The sequence below is a fragment of the Pongo pygmaeus genome, chromosome 13 (assembly GCF_028885625.2).
Source record: "Pongo pygmaeus isolate AG05252 chromosome 13, NHGRI_mPonPyg2-v2.0_pri, whole genome shotgun sequence".
Lineage (NCBI taxonomy): Eukaryota > Metazoa > Chordata > Mammalia > Primates > Hominidae > Pongo > Pongo pygmaeus.
This window is the reverse complement of record NC_072386.2, coordinates 128,515,421-128,530,624: the sequence shown is the minus strand read 5'-3', so window position 1 is coordinate 128,530,624 and position 15,204 is coordinate 128,515,421. Positions and strand designations below refer to the sequence as shown.

General features: G+C 49.8%; 1 protein-coding gene across 15 annotated transcripts in view; it reads right to left on the bottom strand.

Moving 5' to 3' along the window:
• Nucleotides 1-15,204, bottom strand: part of EHMT1 (euchromatic histone lysine methyltransferase 1) — a 225,808-nt gene that overhangs the window by 82,309 nt on the left and 128,295 nt on the right. For 11 of the 15 annotated variants that reach the window (XM_054501965.2, XM_054501963.2, XM_054501952.2 and 8 more), the window contains exons 7-8: nucleotides 5,115-5,192; nucleotides 3,261-3,381 (exon numbers count right to left, since the gene is read on the bottom strand). In XM_054501965.2, coding sequence (XP_054357940.1) covers nucleotides 3,261-3,381; nucleotides 5,115-5,192 — 199 coding nt within the window. The remainder of the gene's footprint in view (nucleotides 1-3,260; nucleotides 3,382-5,114; nucleotides 5,193-15,204) is intronic. The other 4 variants (XM_054501956.2, XM_054501959.2, XM_054501953.2 and 1 more) reach the window with 1 other exon arrangement.

The window sequence follows — 15,204 nt, the reverse complement described above, 5'->3', positions numbered from 1 at the left end:
AAGAAACAGATAAAAACATGGTAGTCATATGTTGTAGATTATTTTTAAATAAAACAGAAAAATCTAACTTGCAGATTTGAAAGATCAGATGTAAAGTAGCTAAAGAGATGGCCCAAGGTGCCGTGTTGCAGGCAAATCTGTGTCAGACAGAAAGCAATGACCTCCCGGGCGTCCTGGCTGACATCCAGGGAGGCTCCCGGAAAGGATCAGTGTTGACTCCAGTAAACACGGGAGGCTCACGACACCCACAGAAGGTGCCAGGAAGCAGGGTGCTGTGAGAAGGACCAGTGCCCCCAGGCTGGCAGCGAGGGCAGTGGGGGGTGCAAACACTTCTGTGGGCTTCCCTGCCCTCAAGGACACACGAGTGGTGGCCAGACCAGCCTGTCCACACTTCCCAGGAGGGCCGGAGAAAGATGTATAAAATTGGGTGTTTGTAATCACAAGGGCATTCACTGAGGAGGCCTATGAAAGTGTGTACCTATAAGAGGTAATATCTAACTCTGGCCAAGGGCAGATGGTCACATTTCACAGCCAAGCTTCTAGGGACTAGTCACCAATCTTATTTCAATGCTGGAAATAAATGAACACTAGCACAGGAGGTATGGTAACCAGTCTTTTCATTCAAGCCACATGCTCCACCTAGATCTTAGAAGACAGGAAAAGTCAACCACCTTTGAGAAATCACCATCATCAACTCGAAGAACAGGAGTACACTTTGTATAGTTTTAAACGAAAAGAAGATTTAAATAAAAAATTCATAAAGAAATAAAATTCAAACTCCTCTGTGAATATTTAAAAGCACACATTTTGCACATTACAGCCAAGATGACAAAGATGAAATCTCTACCCCAAAAACAACTTTTAGCCTTGGCTCTAAAATGCTTTTGTTGGCCAACAGTAAAAGCCACATCTGGTGTTATGATCTGAATCAATAAACTGAGGTGAACAGAAACGTAACTGAAGCACCACACGCAGCTCCCGGGGGGCTCACACGTCCTCCACCCTCAAACGCCAGGAGCCTCCATGGTGACTGCCTCACGCCCCAGGCCTCCCGCAACCCTCTCTTTTCAGGGGATGATGCCTCCCCAACATCCAGTTAACAGAGGTACTCTACATTGGGGAATCTAGATTAGCCAAAATCACTGTGAATAAAAACAAAGTGCTGCCACTCGGTGACACTGGTATAAAGATAAACAAATAAATAAATGAAACAGACCGGAATGTCCAGGAACAGCCCACACACTGAATGTCAACAGGGGGAGAAAAGTCAACTCAAGCAGCAGTGCCTATGGCAACTGCACATCCACTGCCAAGAAGGGGCCTGCACCACAGCTCACTCAAACATCAGTGCAAAATGAACTGACACACAAGCGCTGAACCTGCAAGATGCCAAGAAGAAAACAAGGGACAAAACCTCTGTGACCTGGGTCTGTCAAAGATTTCTTAGAGCACAAAAGTATGAACCACAAAGTAAAATAACTCATAACTTGGACTTCAAGAAAACCTTAAAAACTTTTGCTCTTCTAAATACAGCATTAGGAAAATGAAAAGGCAGGTCAGAAACTAGGTACAAATACATGCAAAACATCCACCTGATAAAAGACTTGTCTCCAGAATATTTTAAAAACTCTTTTAACCCAATGAGAAGAAAAACAACCAGATTTTAAAAGTGAGCAAAAGATGTGAACAGACACGTTTCAAAAAAAACTAAATGAAGGCTAAAATGTACAATCTCATTACTCATTAGGTAACAGCACTGAAACTACAGTAAAACACCACTGCACACCCACAGATCCACTGGAATTAAAAAGACTAACCCTAACAAGTGCTGGCGTGGACAGAGGGGAACTGGAATGCTTGTGTGTTGTGCGGACCTAAAACAGGACGAGTGCTTGGAAAACAGCTTGGCAGCTTCCTGAAGAGCTGAACACACACCACTCTACTCAGCCATTCCACTCCCAGATATCTAACCAAGATCTAGGGAAGCACCTGTTCAAAACAGACTTGCACACAAATGTTCACAGCCGCTTAATTTCTAGCAGCCAAGGCTGGAAAGAGCCCAAAGCCCGTGGACGGATGAATGGACAGATAGATTGTAGGGCAGCCACACAATGGGACACTTCTCAGCAATGGACAGAAACAAACTCCTGGCCATTCGACAGCCTGGCAACTCAAAACAATTATACTCAGAGAAGCCAGATGAAAAACTGCACAATTCCGTCTATATAAAATTCTACAGAACACTAACCAATACACAGAAACAGAGCAGACCAGGGGCTGCCTGGAAGCAGGGAAGGGAGGCAGGGAAGGGGCCAGGTTATCAAAGGGCAGGAGGGACCCGGGGTGACAGAGGCACTCGTGGCACTGATCATCTGACTGTGGTGATGGATTCAAGGTCAGAAGCACGTTAAAACTTGTCAAACTGTATAATTTATTTCTGTACATTTTATTGTATGCCAAGTGTACCTCGGTTAAGCTGAAAACAAAAATGGCCCTTGGCACACTAAACCTGCTGCATCCTTTCTGGGTTTGAGGAGATTTCCTTCCTACATTCACATTGTGATTCACAAAGTTGCTCTGGAACAGGGGACTCTGACCGAGGCGCAGGTGCCTCACTGAGGGGCCGCTTCCTGCACACAACGTGGGAGCTGCCTGTGCAGGCCACAGGTTCCAGTCACCCATGCAGGCAGCAAATGATTCACCTTGGTTCAACATTCAACAATGAAGTTGGGGCCGGGTGCGGTGGCTCACACCTGTAATCCCAGCACTTTGGGAGGCCAAAACGGACAGATCGCTTGAGCTCAGGAGTTCGAGACCAGCCTGGCCAACATAGCAAAACCCCATCTCTACCAAAAAAAACACAAAAAAATAAGCTGGGCATGATGGCACACGCCTATAGTCCCAGCTTCTTGGGGAGATGAGGTAGGATGATCGCCTGAGCCCAGAAGGTGGAAGCTGCAGTGAGCTGAGATCGTGCCACTGCACTCCAGCCTGGGTAACAGAACCAGACCCTGTCTCAAAAAAATAAAAAATAAAATTAAAAACAACAACAGTGAAGTCAACGTCCACTACACTGGCCAGAAGGAAACTACTTTAGAATCACTTGAGTTTCTCTAACAAAGTCATTTCAAACATTTTTTTTAAACAGTGATGCCCTCTTTTCTAATGAAATCCTACGCACCCCAACCCCAGGTGGGCCTCCTGGCCCCATCCCCCTCCCAGGCAGTCCCCGTGATGGCCCACACCCCCACGGCATTTACCGAGTGCACCGCTGGGCTTCTTTCTACTTCTCCGCCTCCTTTTCCTGGCTGGCTTGATCCAGGGACTGTCAGTCTTTCCTTTCCTCTTGAGAAATTTCTTCTTGATGCTGGATTCCGAACTCTGGAGAACCAAACGGGCAGGCATATAAACCACTGAGCACAGGAAGCCACGGAAGGCAAGAGCACTACAAGTGTTTTCTTGCAAAACAGAACACTGGCTATGTCTTGATCTTCAATTAAATGGTGAACTTAACTTGTAGACATTTTCCTGGGTCACATGCTTAAAGGCACCCTGTGCTTTTTCCTAACTATCTCTCTAAGCTCAGTCCCTTTACAGGCAAAACAAAAACAAAAACAAAAAGTGAAGTGTATAAATCTTATTTGAGTTTGGCATAAAAGAATAAATAAATTGGAAAGTTCTACTCAGGAACTAAACAAATAAGCTCAGGAAAAGGGTCCGTTCATCTCGCTCACAAGAAAAGGGACAATCAACGCTCGGCTTGCTTCAGAATCTACCCACATGAATGATCTACACAGAGAACAAGGACAGAGGTTGTAATTAACTTATAATATTTCAAGATGTGTTTTAAGCATCTGCTTCTAAAATCTGGATGCGGCAAGGGGATCCACGCCACACGTCACACACAGATGCACAGCAGGTGCTCCCGCCCCTCCACGGGAGGCCACGTGCAGGCCACAGGGGCGGAGGGACATTCAAGGCAGGCACAGCGGCAGCACGCGGGCCTTGCTGACCAACTGAACGTGTCCCTGCACAAGGCCTGTTGCTGGGCAGCCTTCTTCCTGAGTCGGGTCCCACGTGAGGACGGTACCGGGAGCCCTGTCTGCAGCACACACAGCCCCGGCTCCCCTGTGCTCCCCGCACGGCAAAACTTTTGGGAAGAATTTGTGCAAGCGCCGCACCCAAAGCTGCTGCTGCTGGAAATCTAGCTGCCCCTCTGCCACCCAAAGACAGACCCCTTCATCGCCGAACACCACGGCCCCCGTGTCCTCCTCCCACTCGCTGGTGTGATGAGCCCACACCGTGAGCCACTTCTCCTGTTTCAGAGCATTTCCCAATTCATGTGACCCAAACTTGCCGAGCTTTCCCCCCACGGCACAGACAGCTCCTCCTCAGACTCAGGAGCCAACTTCTCCTCCCCTGTGGAGCCCTCACAGGCTGGGGGTTTCCTGGGGCTCCATCCTGGGGACTCGCTGCTCTTCCCCATTTCCAACCCCCAATTCCCACAGACCAGGGTGCACAACTCCGATCTGGACCCTCCTCAAGGAATAACAGGCTTCAGTAGGGACGGAGCAGAACCCCTCTTCCCTCCTGTCCTCACCACCAGAAAGTTCTGTCCATTCTACCTGGAAATCCTCAAATCCAGCCCTTCTGTCTTGCACATCAGCTGATGCAGCGGAATCCCAAACAGCTGTCCTTGCTGCTGGCTCCCGCCACACCCTCTCCCTCTGCCATTCTACCTGGAAACCTTCAAATCCAGCCCTTCCTTCTCACACATCAGCCGATGCAGCGGAATCCCAAACAGCTGTCCTTGCTGCCGGCTCCCACCACACCCTCTCCCTCTGAGAGCCTCCACAGGCCACTCAACTCCACCCCACCCAGCACGCAGCCGGGGCAGCCCTGTGCCAGGCCCAGCCCTGCGCTGCAACTCTGCACAGTGTCTTTCTCATGAGGCTTTGCCAGGACAGGACCCATCTGTGGCCATCACCATGACCAGCTCCAAGCACATGGGTGAGCGCTCAGGCAACAAGGGTTGGGTAAAGGACTGAAGGACGCTGGTGTCTTTGCATCTCCTCTACTTCAGCACAGACGCAGGAGGAGGCGCTGGGCATTACCAGGTCAGACTCGTCACCGCCTTCCTCCTCCTCCCCGGTGTCCACGGACTCCTGCTCCTCCTCGGACTCCCCGTCCATCTGATCAGCCACACAGTCGAAGCGGGAACCCAAACAGAAAACAGAAACCAATTACATCCTTTAGTGGCAGATGACGGATCCAAAGCAAACCTCGAAACATGCACTGGCCGCACATGCCAGAGACGCTTGAGGGGTGGGGGCGCCGCCTGCCTGCTCCAGCCCTGGCTGGTGTGTGGGGTGACCGAGTGCTGGTCCAGGCAGGGCCAGAGACACACTCTGAGCTTCCACTCTGCTCCCCGGTCCTGTCTCCACATCGGGACCAGAGAGACGCAAGAGCTCACCCGCTGGGTGCTGGATTAGTGAGGGCTCAGGTGCTCAATGTATCTTATGAATGGGATAATTCAATAAACACGTCACAAAACACACAGAACAATCATAAAAAGATTTTCAGAGGCCACAAAACAATACACAGTGTGAGACCTACCCCCACACACCCATGATCCCAATCCAATCCTCGGAGCCACCACAGCTAAGCTGCCCACGCCTCCTTCCAGTGAACATCCAGGCAGACGTGGGCCCACAGACGACAGTGCATTTCTAGTCTGCACAGATGGCAGGACACTCAACAGTTCTGTGAATATTATTTTCTTCTAATTAAAAATATGTTCTGGAATTCTTTCCACACCAGAACAGACACATCTTATTTTTTCTGCTGTATTTATCTTTTCCATAAGCACAGGCAATACACAAACAGACGTTCAGTGCAAAAGACACTGAAACATACGTGAATCTCCGTCCGCCCTGTGCCCGGCACTCTCTGAGGCGGCATGGGCTGCTCTTGCTAAACTATTCCACTATTCTCTGCATTTCCCAGTGGGCAGGCACCCATGCGACTTCACAGCAAGGGTGTATTCCGCGGGCTCGATGGCTCACGCGTGTAATCCCAATGCTCCGGGAGGCCTAGGCGAGTGGACTGCTTGAGGCCAGAAGTTCAAGACCAGCCTGGGCAATACAGCGAGACCCCTGTTTTTCCTATCAAGTTTTTAAAGCTCCGTTTGTGATATCTCTTATTACACAGAACTTTTGAGTTTTATCTAAACAAGTCAAAGGGTCCATCATTTCCTTCATGGCTTACACTAGAAGAACGTCCTCATTTGAGATTGGAAAAAACAGTTCCCAATATTTTTACCCATAGTTCAATATTTTATATTGACACTTTAAATCTTCTGGAATTTGTTTTTTAAAATAATAGCCATAGTAAGATATGTTTCACCTACTCTAAAACCGACCCTGCAAAGTGTACGGTTCAGTGGTTTTTAATATATTCTGAGTTGTGCAGCCAGCACCACTGTCGGACTCCAGAATGGAGCTCACATTTGTTATGTGCCCTGACACAAGTGCAGGCTGCCTTCTCCCAAAATATTAGTCAACTGGTCCAACCATAGTTATTAAAAAGTTCATGACCCCTTGACCACTGATTTAATACCCCAGTCTTACAATCGACCTTTATACATGTCACAGCCTCCCTTGTCCCACTCATTAACCGCCTCAGCGCTCCTGAGTAAGCGTCCCCTCCGGCAGCCGTGTCCCCTCTGGCAGCCACATCCCGAGCTCGGGTGTTCCCCACTGTGCACAGTCCCCACCACTACTCCAGAGGGTCTCCACCTCCACCCTCACTTCAGAACCAGCAGTTACACAAAAGTCCTGCTAGGATCTTGATGGGAGCTGTTCTGAATTTAGAGGCAAACATGGAGAAAATAAAATGATGGATCTTCTCACTCAGGCAAATAATGAGTCTCTCTAGGAACTTAATTTTTAACCTCTTTCATCAGTTTTATAGTTTTCCTCCACATTAACAAGGAACACTCTTTTTTTTTGTCAAGTTTATTTCTAGGTACTCTGGTGATATTAAGAAATTACAACTAACTTTTTAGGTCTGATATTGTGGTTTGTCTTTCAAAGAGTCCTCATCTTTTAAAGATCCCTACTGAAATATCTGCTCCAAGACAACCCACGTGTGGAGAACGAGGCCAAATGCTGGAGACTGCTCACTGTCCTCTGTGTGTTTGTGGAGCTTGAAATTTTCTACATAGAAAATCTTTTAAAATATCCCTAGACATTTATTGATTTTACTGACAATGCTGACACTACATTTTCTAATTGGTTATTGCAGCTATACAAGAAAATAACTGGTCTTTGTGTCTTGATCACATGTAAGGTCAGCTTAGGAGCTGTAATAGTTTTTGAGCTGATTTTGCTGGATGTTTCAGATGGATGAGTATATTCTCAGCAAACTCTTCTCTCTTGTCTTTTAAAATATTAATGTTTATTTCCGGTTCTTCTCTTACAGAATCAGCAGGAACAGTCAATGCTGCTGCATTCATGTCAGAGGTGAAAGCAGCAGCCTCTCCTCCCTCGCTTCACAACTGACCATCGAAATGTTCTAACCCTTCTGTAAGCATTCCGACACTTCAGTCAGCTTTGACAGGAGTTTTCATGTCACTGGACAGGTTTCTTATTTTAAAAACAAGACAAGGCAATGAAACCACCAATTAACAGCAGATTAACACCACAGTTAACTCCACTTCCTTCTAAAACTCTGGCAAAGCGACTTTTAAGGAAGGAACAAGAGCTTCTTTATAAGAGGCTGCTTGATCACTGTGCATACGACAGCTGTAAGGAATCAAGCGGAAGCTGAAAACCCAAGGAGATTAGAAAGAGAAGGGGTAACCGCTGACATCAGAATTAAAAAGAGGCTGGGCGCCATGGCTCATACCTAGAATCCCAGCACTTTGGGAAACCAAGGCAGGGTGATCACGTGAGCCCGCAAGTTCAAGATTAGCCTGGGCGACATAGCGAGAGGCTGTCGACTGAGAGAACCTCATCTCTACCAAAAAATTAATTTAAAAAAAAACTTAGCTGGACATGGTGGCACACGCCTGTGGTCCTAGCTGCTTTGGAGGCTGAGGTGGGAGGATCACTTGAGCCCAGGAGGTGAAGACTACAATAAACTATGATTTGCCACTGCACTCACTCCAGCCTGCACAACAGAGCAAGACACATACACACACAAATAATAAAGTAAATAGAGAACTTGGAGTCTGATGCAGGTGGATTGAGAAGGCTGACACCCAAGTGCAACAGGAAGAGAGAAGCCAGGAGCAGGCCAGGAGCTTCCCACATCTGTCCTGGGGGTGGGTAGCAGGTCAGGAGCAAGCCAGGAGCTTCCCACATCTGTCCTGAGGGTGGGTAGCAGGCCAGGAGCAGGTCAGGAGTAGGTCAGGAGCAGGCCAGGAGCTTCCCACATCTGTCCTGGGGGTGGATAGCAGGCCAGGAGCTTCCCACATCTGTCCTGGGGGTGGGTAGCAGGCCACAGACCAAAAGTTGCCTGTCCCCCACCCAGCAGGACACAACTCTGGACACCAGGCTCACTTACAGATTCAGGCTAAGAGGGGAGAGGGTCCAGCTCTCCCTTCACCAGCACCCAGAGTGGCTGCCGCACCCAGCTGTCAAGCAACAGGTTCTGGCAAGTGGCTTCTGAGCAGAATGGCTAAACCGGGATACTGTTTCAGTGAAAAGGCAGGCCACATGCAGAAGAAGGAATCATGTCGACTACACAACAAGGGCTTGTTTCCAGGCCAAAGAACTCCTACAAAACATGTTTCAAAATGGACAAAGAGCCCAGTAGATAAATGTTTGGGATGTGAATAGGCACTTCACAAAAGGCATCCAAATGGTAAAGTAAGTATGTGAAAAAGTATTCAACCTTCTTGTAAATCATGAAAATGCAAATTAAACTGAAAACGTAATGCCACTATCTGCTCGCTGGAGTGGCAGCACCGAGTGTGGCCGGCACAGCAGAGGGGATGCTCCGAGGCAGTGGGGAAGAAGGCCACCTGAGCAGCCACCGTGGGGAGCCGCATGGCAGGGTCCATGGAGGCCAGCACAAGGCATGGCGGTTCCGTTCCCAGTGGGTACCTGGGGCAACACCTGTATGAGGGTGCTGGCAGCAACCTCTTCCAGGATGGCCCCACTGGAACCACCCACCGGCCATCCACAGTGGGACAGACACAGACACGAGAGCAGCCATACGGAGGAACCTGTATGGTCGCCTCCCTGGCCTCAGGCCCCGCACACTCTGAAATAGCACCAAGAACCATAGAGTATTTGTTAATACCAGTATCTATTCACATGTACTGTAGTAGAAATTTAAGCTGAGACATGTTCAAACTACAAGGACACAGTGTCAGCCACCACAGCAAAGCCGCTATCATATGTAATTCCATGAATGACAGTGAAAAAGGCACCCAACATCTGGGCATTAGTATGATAACAGTTTTGATCTGCAGACTTTCTGAACAGGTCTCAGAATGCCCCCACCCAGACCACTTTGAAAACTACTATTCCATAACAATGAAAATTAACTAATAATATAAATAAATCCCACAAACACAATGTTGAGTAAAATAAGCCACACTCAAAGAAAAAAAAGAAAGAATGCATTCTGTGTGATTCCATTTATAGAAAGAACGAAATCAAACACGACCATCCTACAGGGTTAGCACTCAGGAGAGGGGTTACTTTTGGGGATGGGAGGTCAGTGGGCTTCTGCAGTACCACCAAAATTCAAGGCTTTGATCTGGGTGGTGGCCACACAGGTACATCATTCCTCCATCTTACTGAACTGTACCGTTGTCATACATGCAATCACAATGTAATCCCCCCAACTTCAGAAAAGAGAAAGCTGATTGAACTTTATAAAATGCCTTTTTTAAAACACATATACGCTGTGTAGTTTTTCTCATTTATTCTGTTAACCTAGTAAATCCTGGTCTTTAAATAATCTATTTCTAGTAATGAATCACTCTCATCCTGGGGTAAGCCCTACTTCCTTACAATCATTATTTTAATATGTCATTGCATTTGATTAATATTTTATATAGGAGGCCGGGCGCAGTGGCTCACGCCTGTAATCCCAGCACTTTGGGAGGCCGAGGCAGGTGGATCACTTGAGGTCAGGAGTTCAAGACCAGCCTGGCCAACATGGTGAAACCTCGTCTCTACTAAAAATACAAAAATTAGCTGGGCGTGGTGGTAGGTGCCTATAATCCCAGCTACTCGGGAGGCTGAGGCAGAAGATTTGCTTGAACCTGGGAGGCAGAGGTTGCAGTGAGCCAAGATCGCACCACTGCACTCCAGCCTGGGTGACAGCGCCAGACTCCGTCTCAAAAAAAAAAAAAATGTATTTAGGACTTTTGTATTTAGGATTTAGGTGAGTTCAGCCTATATTTTAGTCTCAGAATGGGCTAGCGTACTTTTCCTATCCTTCTCTATTCTCTGGAGCCACTTACGTAACGAATCTATCACTGTTGATTGTCAGTGCCCATCTAGTTAAGGCTATTCCTGCAATCTTGTTCTGTTTTACACTGACCACATTTTCTTCTTGGCTTTGCTTTTGTTTCTTGATTCTTTTCTTGCTTTGACAGTCATTTAATGTTTTACTTTATGACAAATACCTAGAGTTATTCAGTATCCAGTTCCTCTAGAAGATGAGAACCTCAATTTAAAGAGAGAATCGAGAAATAGACTGAAATTAATATCCCATATGGTACATGATAAACGTGGTGTTGTAAATGAGAAGGGAAGAAATGTCGGTCAGTAAGTGGAGCTGAAACCTAAGCATTTTGAGGGAAGCCCTGGGACCCTTACCTCACATTTTCTTTTAAAAGCTTTATTGAGATATAATTAATATGTCATAAACTTCCCCCATTCTGAGCAGTTCTACCTGATATTTTAATTCCATATGAATCAAATATTTATATACAAGAATGAAATAAAAGAAGTATTAGAAGATAGCATACATCAATTCATTCAAAATCAACAGTGAGAAAGGTTTATCATAATTAGAACACAGAACCCAGAAATCATAAAGAAATTGATTAGTACCTGGTAGTTCTGACACTATAGACAAGGTCAAAAGACAAAATCGGCTGGGCGTAGTGGCTCACGCCTGTAATCCCAACACTTTTGGAAGCTGAGGTGGAAGGTTCACTTAAGCCCAGGAGTTCAACCAGCCTGGGCAACACAGTGGGATCCTGTCTCTATAAAAAATAAAAAAAATCAGCTGGACATGGTGGCACGTGCCTGTAGCCCCAGCTACTCAGGAAGCTGAGGCAGGAGGATCGCTTCAGCCCAGGAGTTCAAGGTTGCACTGAGTGTGATCACACCACTGCACTCCAGCCTGGGCAACAGAGCGAGACCCTGTCCCCCAAAAATAAAAAACAAAACAAAAAAACCCAAAATCCACCTGGGGAAAAAACCTCAGCTCATACTGGAGCCAACAGATCAACTCTTCATTGACAAAAAGATCGTCAGACTACATTCAAAAGATGCATAATCCAGAAGAAAAATGAGCAGGGGCTACTTTGCAAGCTGCTTACAGAGGAACAAACACTGGTGGCTGCTCAGCCCCAAGCATGACTCAGCAATGAAGAGCTGCTGGACTCCAAGAAGGCAGCCCCACTGGGGAAGGTGAGGAAACCACACCCCTCAGGTCTCTGCAGGTGGGAGGATACACTCAGAGGTGGCCTGGTGACATCAAAGTGCTACACTGTAAATGCAGACAGCACTTATGAGCCTCTGGCATACTCAGCAAAACTGTGACACTGAATACCGCTTGTAACTTGACAGAAAGAGCGTAACACAGCTGAACAGACAGTGCACTGGAGTGACAGACACGTGTGTGCAGAGACCGCGGCAGCTGCTGGGGCAGCTGCTCCCCCACGGTGCAGGCAGGGCCGCCTGTCCTTCGGGGAGGGCTGGGCTGTGCTGGGCACGTCTAAGGAAGTGGCTGTAGCGACTGTTTCAGATTCGGGGAGGGCCGGGCTGTGCTGGGCACGTCTAAGGAAGTGACTGTAGCGACTGTTTCAGATTCGGGGAGGGCCGGGCTGTGCTGGGCACGTCTAAGGAAGTGACTGTAGCGACTGTTTCAGATTCGGGGAGGGCCGGGCTGTGCTGGGCACGTCTAAGGAAGTGGCTGTAGCGACTGTTTCAGATTCGGGGAGGGCCGGGCTGTGCTGGGCACGTCTAAGGAAGTGGCTGTAGCGACTGTTTCAGATTCGGGGAGGGCCGGGCTGTGCTGGGCACGTCTAAGGAAGTGGCTGTAGCGACTGTTTCAGATTCGGGGAGGGCCGGGCTGTGCTGGGCACGTCTAAGGAAGTGGCTGTAGCGACTGTTTCAGATTCGGGGAGGGCCGGGCTGTGCTGGGCACGTCTAAGGAAGTGGCTGTAGCGACTGTTTCAGATTCGGGGAGGGCCGGGCTGTGCTGGGCACGTCTAAGGAAGTGGCTGTAGCGACTGTTTCAGATTCGGGGAGGGCCGGGCTGTGCTGGGCACGTCTAAGGAAGTGGCTGTAGCGACTGTTTCAGATTCGGGGAGGGCCGGGCTGTGCTGGGCACGTCTAAGGAAGTGGCTGTAGCGACTGTTTCAGATTCGGGGAGGGCCGGGCTGTGCTGGGCACGTCTAAGGAAGTGGCTGTAGCGACTGTTTCAGATTCGGGGAGGGCCGGGCTGTGCTGGGCACGTCTAAGGAAGTGGCTGTAGCGACTGTTTCAGATTCGGGGAGGGCCGGGCTGTGCTGGGCACGTCTAAGGAAGTGGCTGTAGCGACTGTTTCAGATTCGGGGAGGGCCGGGCTGTGCTGGGCACGTGTAAGGAAGTGGCTGTAGCGACTGTTTCAGATTCGGGGAGGGCCGGGCTGTGCTGGGCACGTCTAAGGAAGTGGCTGTAGCGACTGTTTCAGATTCGGGGAGGGCCGGGCTGTGCTGGGCACGTCTAAGGAAGTGGCTGTAGCGACTGTTTCAGATTCGGGGAGGGCCGGGCTGTGCTGGGCACGTCTAAGGAAGTGGCTGTAGCGACTGTTTCAGATTCGGGGAGGGCCGGGCTGTGCTGGGCACGTCTAAGGAAGTGGCTGTAGCGACTGTTTCAGATTCGGGGAGGGCCGGGCTGTGCTGGGCACGTCTAAGGAAGTGGCTGTAGCGACTGTTTCAGATTCGGGGAGGGCCGGGCTGTGCTGGGCACGTGTAAGGAAGTGGCTGTAGCGACTGTTTCAGATTCGGGGAGGGCCGGGCTGTGCTGGGCACGTCTAAGGAAGTGACTGTAGCGACTGTTTCAGATTCGGGGAGGGCCGGGCTGTGCTGGGCACGTCTAAGGAAGTGGCTGTAGCGACTGTTTCAGATTCGGGGAGGGCCGGGCGGTGCTGGGCACGTCTAAGGAAGTGGCTGTAGCGACTGTTTCAGATTCGGGGAGGGCCGGGCTGTGCTGGGCACGTCTAAGGAAGTGGCTGTAGCGACTGTTTCAGATTCGGGGAGGGCCGGGCTGTGCTGGGCACGTCTAAGGAAGTGGCTGTAGCGACTGTTTCAGATTCGGGGAGGGCCGGGCGGTGCTGGGCACGTCTAAGGAAGTGGCTGTAGCGACTGTTTCAGATTCGGGGAGGGCCGGGCTGTGCTGGGCACGTCTAAGGAAGTGGCTGTAGCGACTGTTTCAGATTCGGGGAGGGCCGGGCGGTGCTGGGCACGTCTAAGGAAGTGGCTGTAGCGACTGTTTCAGATTCGGGGAGGGCCGGGCTGTGCTGGGCACGTCTAAGGAAGTGGCTGTAGCGACTGTTTCAGATTCGGGGAGGGCCGGGCTGTGCTGGGCACGTCTAAGGAAGTGGCTGTAGCGACTGTTTCAGATTCGGGGAGGGCCGGGCTGTGCTGGGCACGTCTAAGGAAGTGACTGTAGCGACTGTTTCAGATTCGGGGAGGGCCGGGCTGTGCTGGGCACGTGTAAGGAAGTGGCTGTAGCGACTGTTTCAGATTCGGGGAGGGCCGGGCTGTGCTGGGCACGTCTAAGGAAGTGACTGTAGCGACTGTTTCAGATTCGGGGAGGGCCGGGCGGTGCTGGGCACGTCTAAGGAAGTGGCTGTAGCGACTGTTTCAGATTCGGGGAGGGCCGGGCGGTGCTGGGCACGTCTAAGGAAGTGGCTGTAGCGACTGTTTCAGATTCGGGGAGGGCCGGGCTGTGCTGGGCACGTCTAAGGAAGTGGCTGTAGCGACTGTTTCAGATTCGGGGAGGGCCGGGCTGTGCTGGGCACGTCTAAGGAAGTGGCTGTAGCGACTGTTTCAGATTCGGGGAGGGCCGGGCTGTGCTGGGCACGTCTAAGGAAGTGGCTGTAGCGACTGTTTCAGATTCGGGGAGGGCCGGGCTGTGCTGGGCACGTCTAAGGAAGTGGCTGTAGCGACTGTTTCAGATTCGGGGAGGGCCGGGCGGTGCTGGGCACGTCTAAGGAAGTGGCTGTAGCGACTGTTTCAGATTCGGGGAGGGCCGGGCGGTGCTGGGCACGTCTAAGGAAGTGGCTGTAGCGACTGTTTCAGATTCGGGGAGGGCCGGGCGGTGCTGGGCACGTCTAAGGAAGTGGCTGTAGCGACTGTTTCAGATTCGGGGAGGGCCGGGCGGTGCTGGGCACGTCTAAGGAAGTGGCTGTAGCGACTGTTTCAGATTCGGGGAGGGCCGGGCGGTGCTGGGCACGTCTAAGGAAGTGGCTGTAGCGACTGTTTCAGATTCGGGGAGGGCCGGGCGGTGCTGGGCACGTCTAAGGAAGTGGCTGTAGCGACTGTTTCAGATTCGGGGAGGGCCGGGCTGTGCTGGGCACGTCTAAGGAAGTGGCTGTAGCGACTGTTTCAGATTCGGGGAGGGCCGGGCTGTGCTGGGCACGTGTAAGGAAGTGACTGTAGCGACTGTTTCAGAGTGTCAGAGCCACCAGGACAACGGGGTGATGATGCTGTGTTTTCTTCCTCATACTTCTTCATATAAGAGGAGAAAAAACTAATAATTATGTTAAAATAAAAAATTTTTAAATCCTCTTTAAATATCTAATGGTAATATTTCCCATTAATTTTTAAATAATCAAGCTAAAAGCTGGGAGCAACATTCAAAAATTTGCCCTAAAACCTGCTAAAAATGTACAACAGACTTTGAAATTGAAGCAAAAGGAAGAAAACACATCCCCAAAACTCTGACAAATGATAGAAAATGC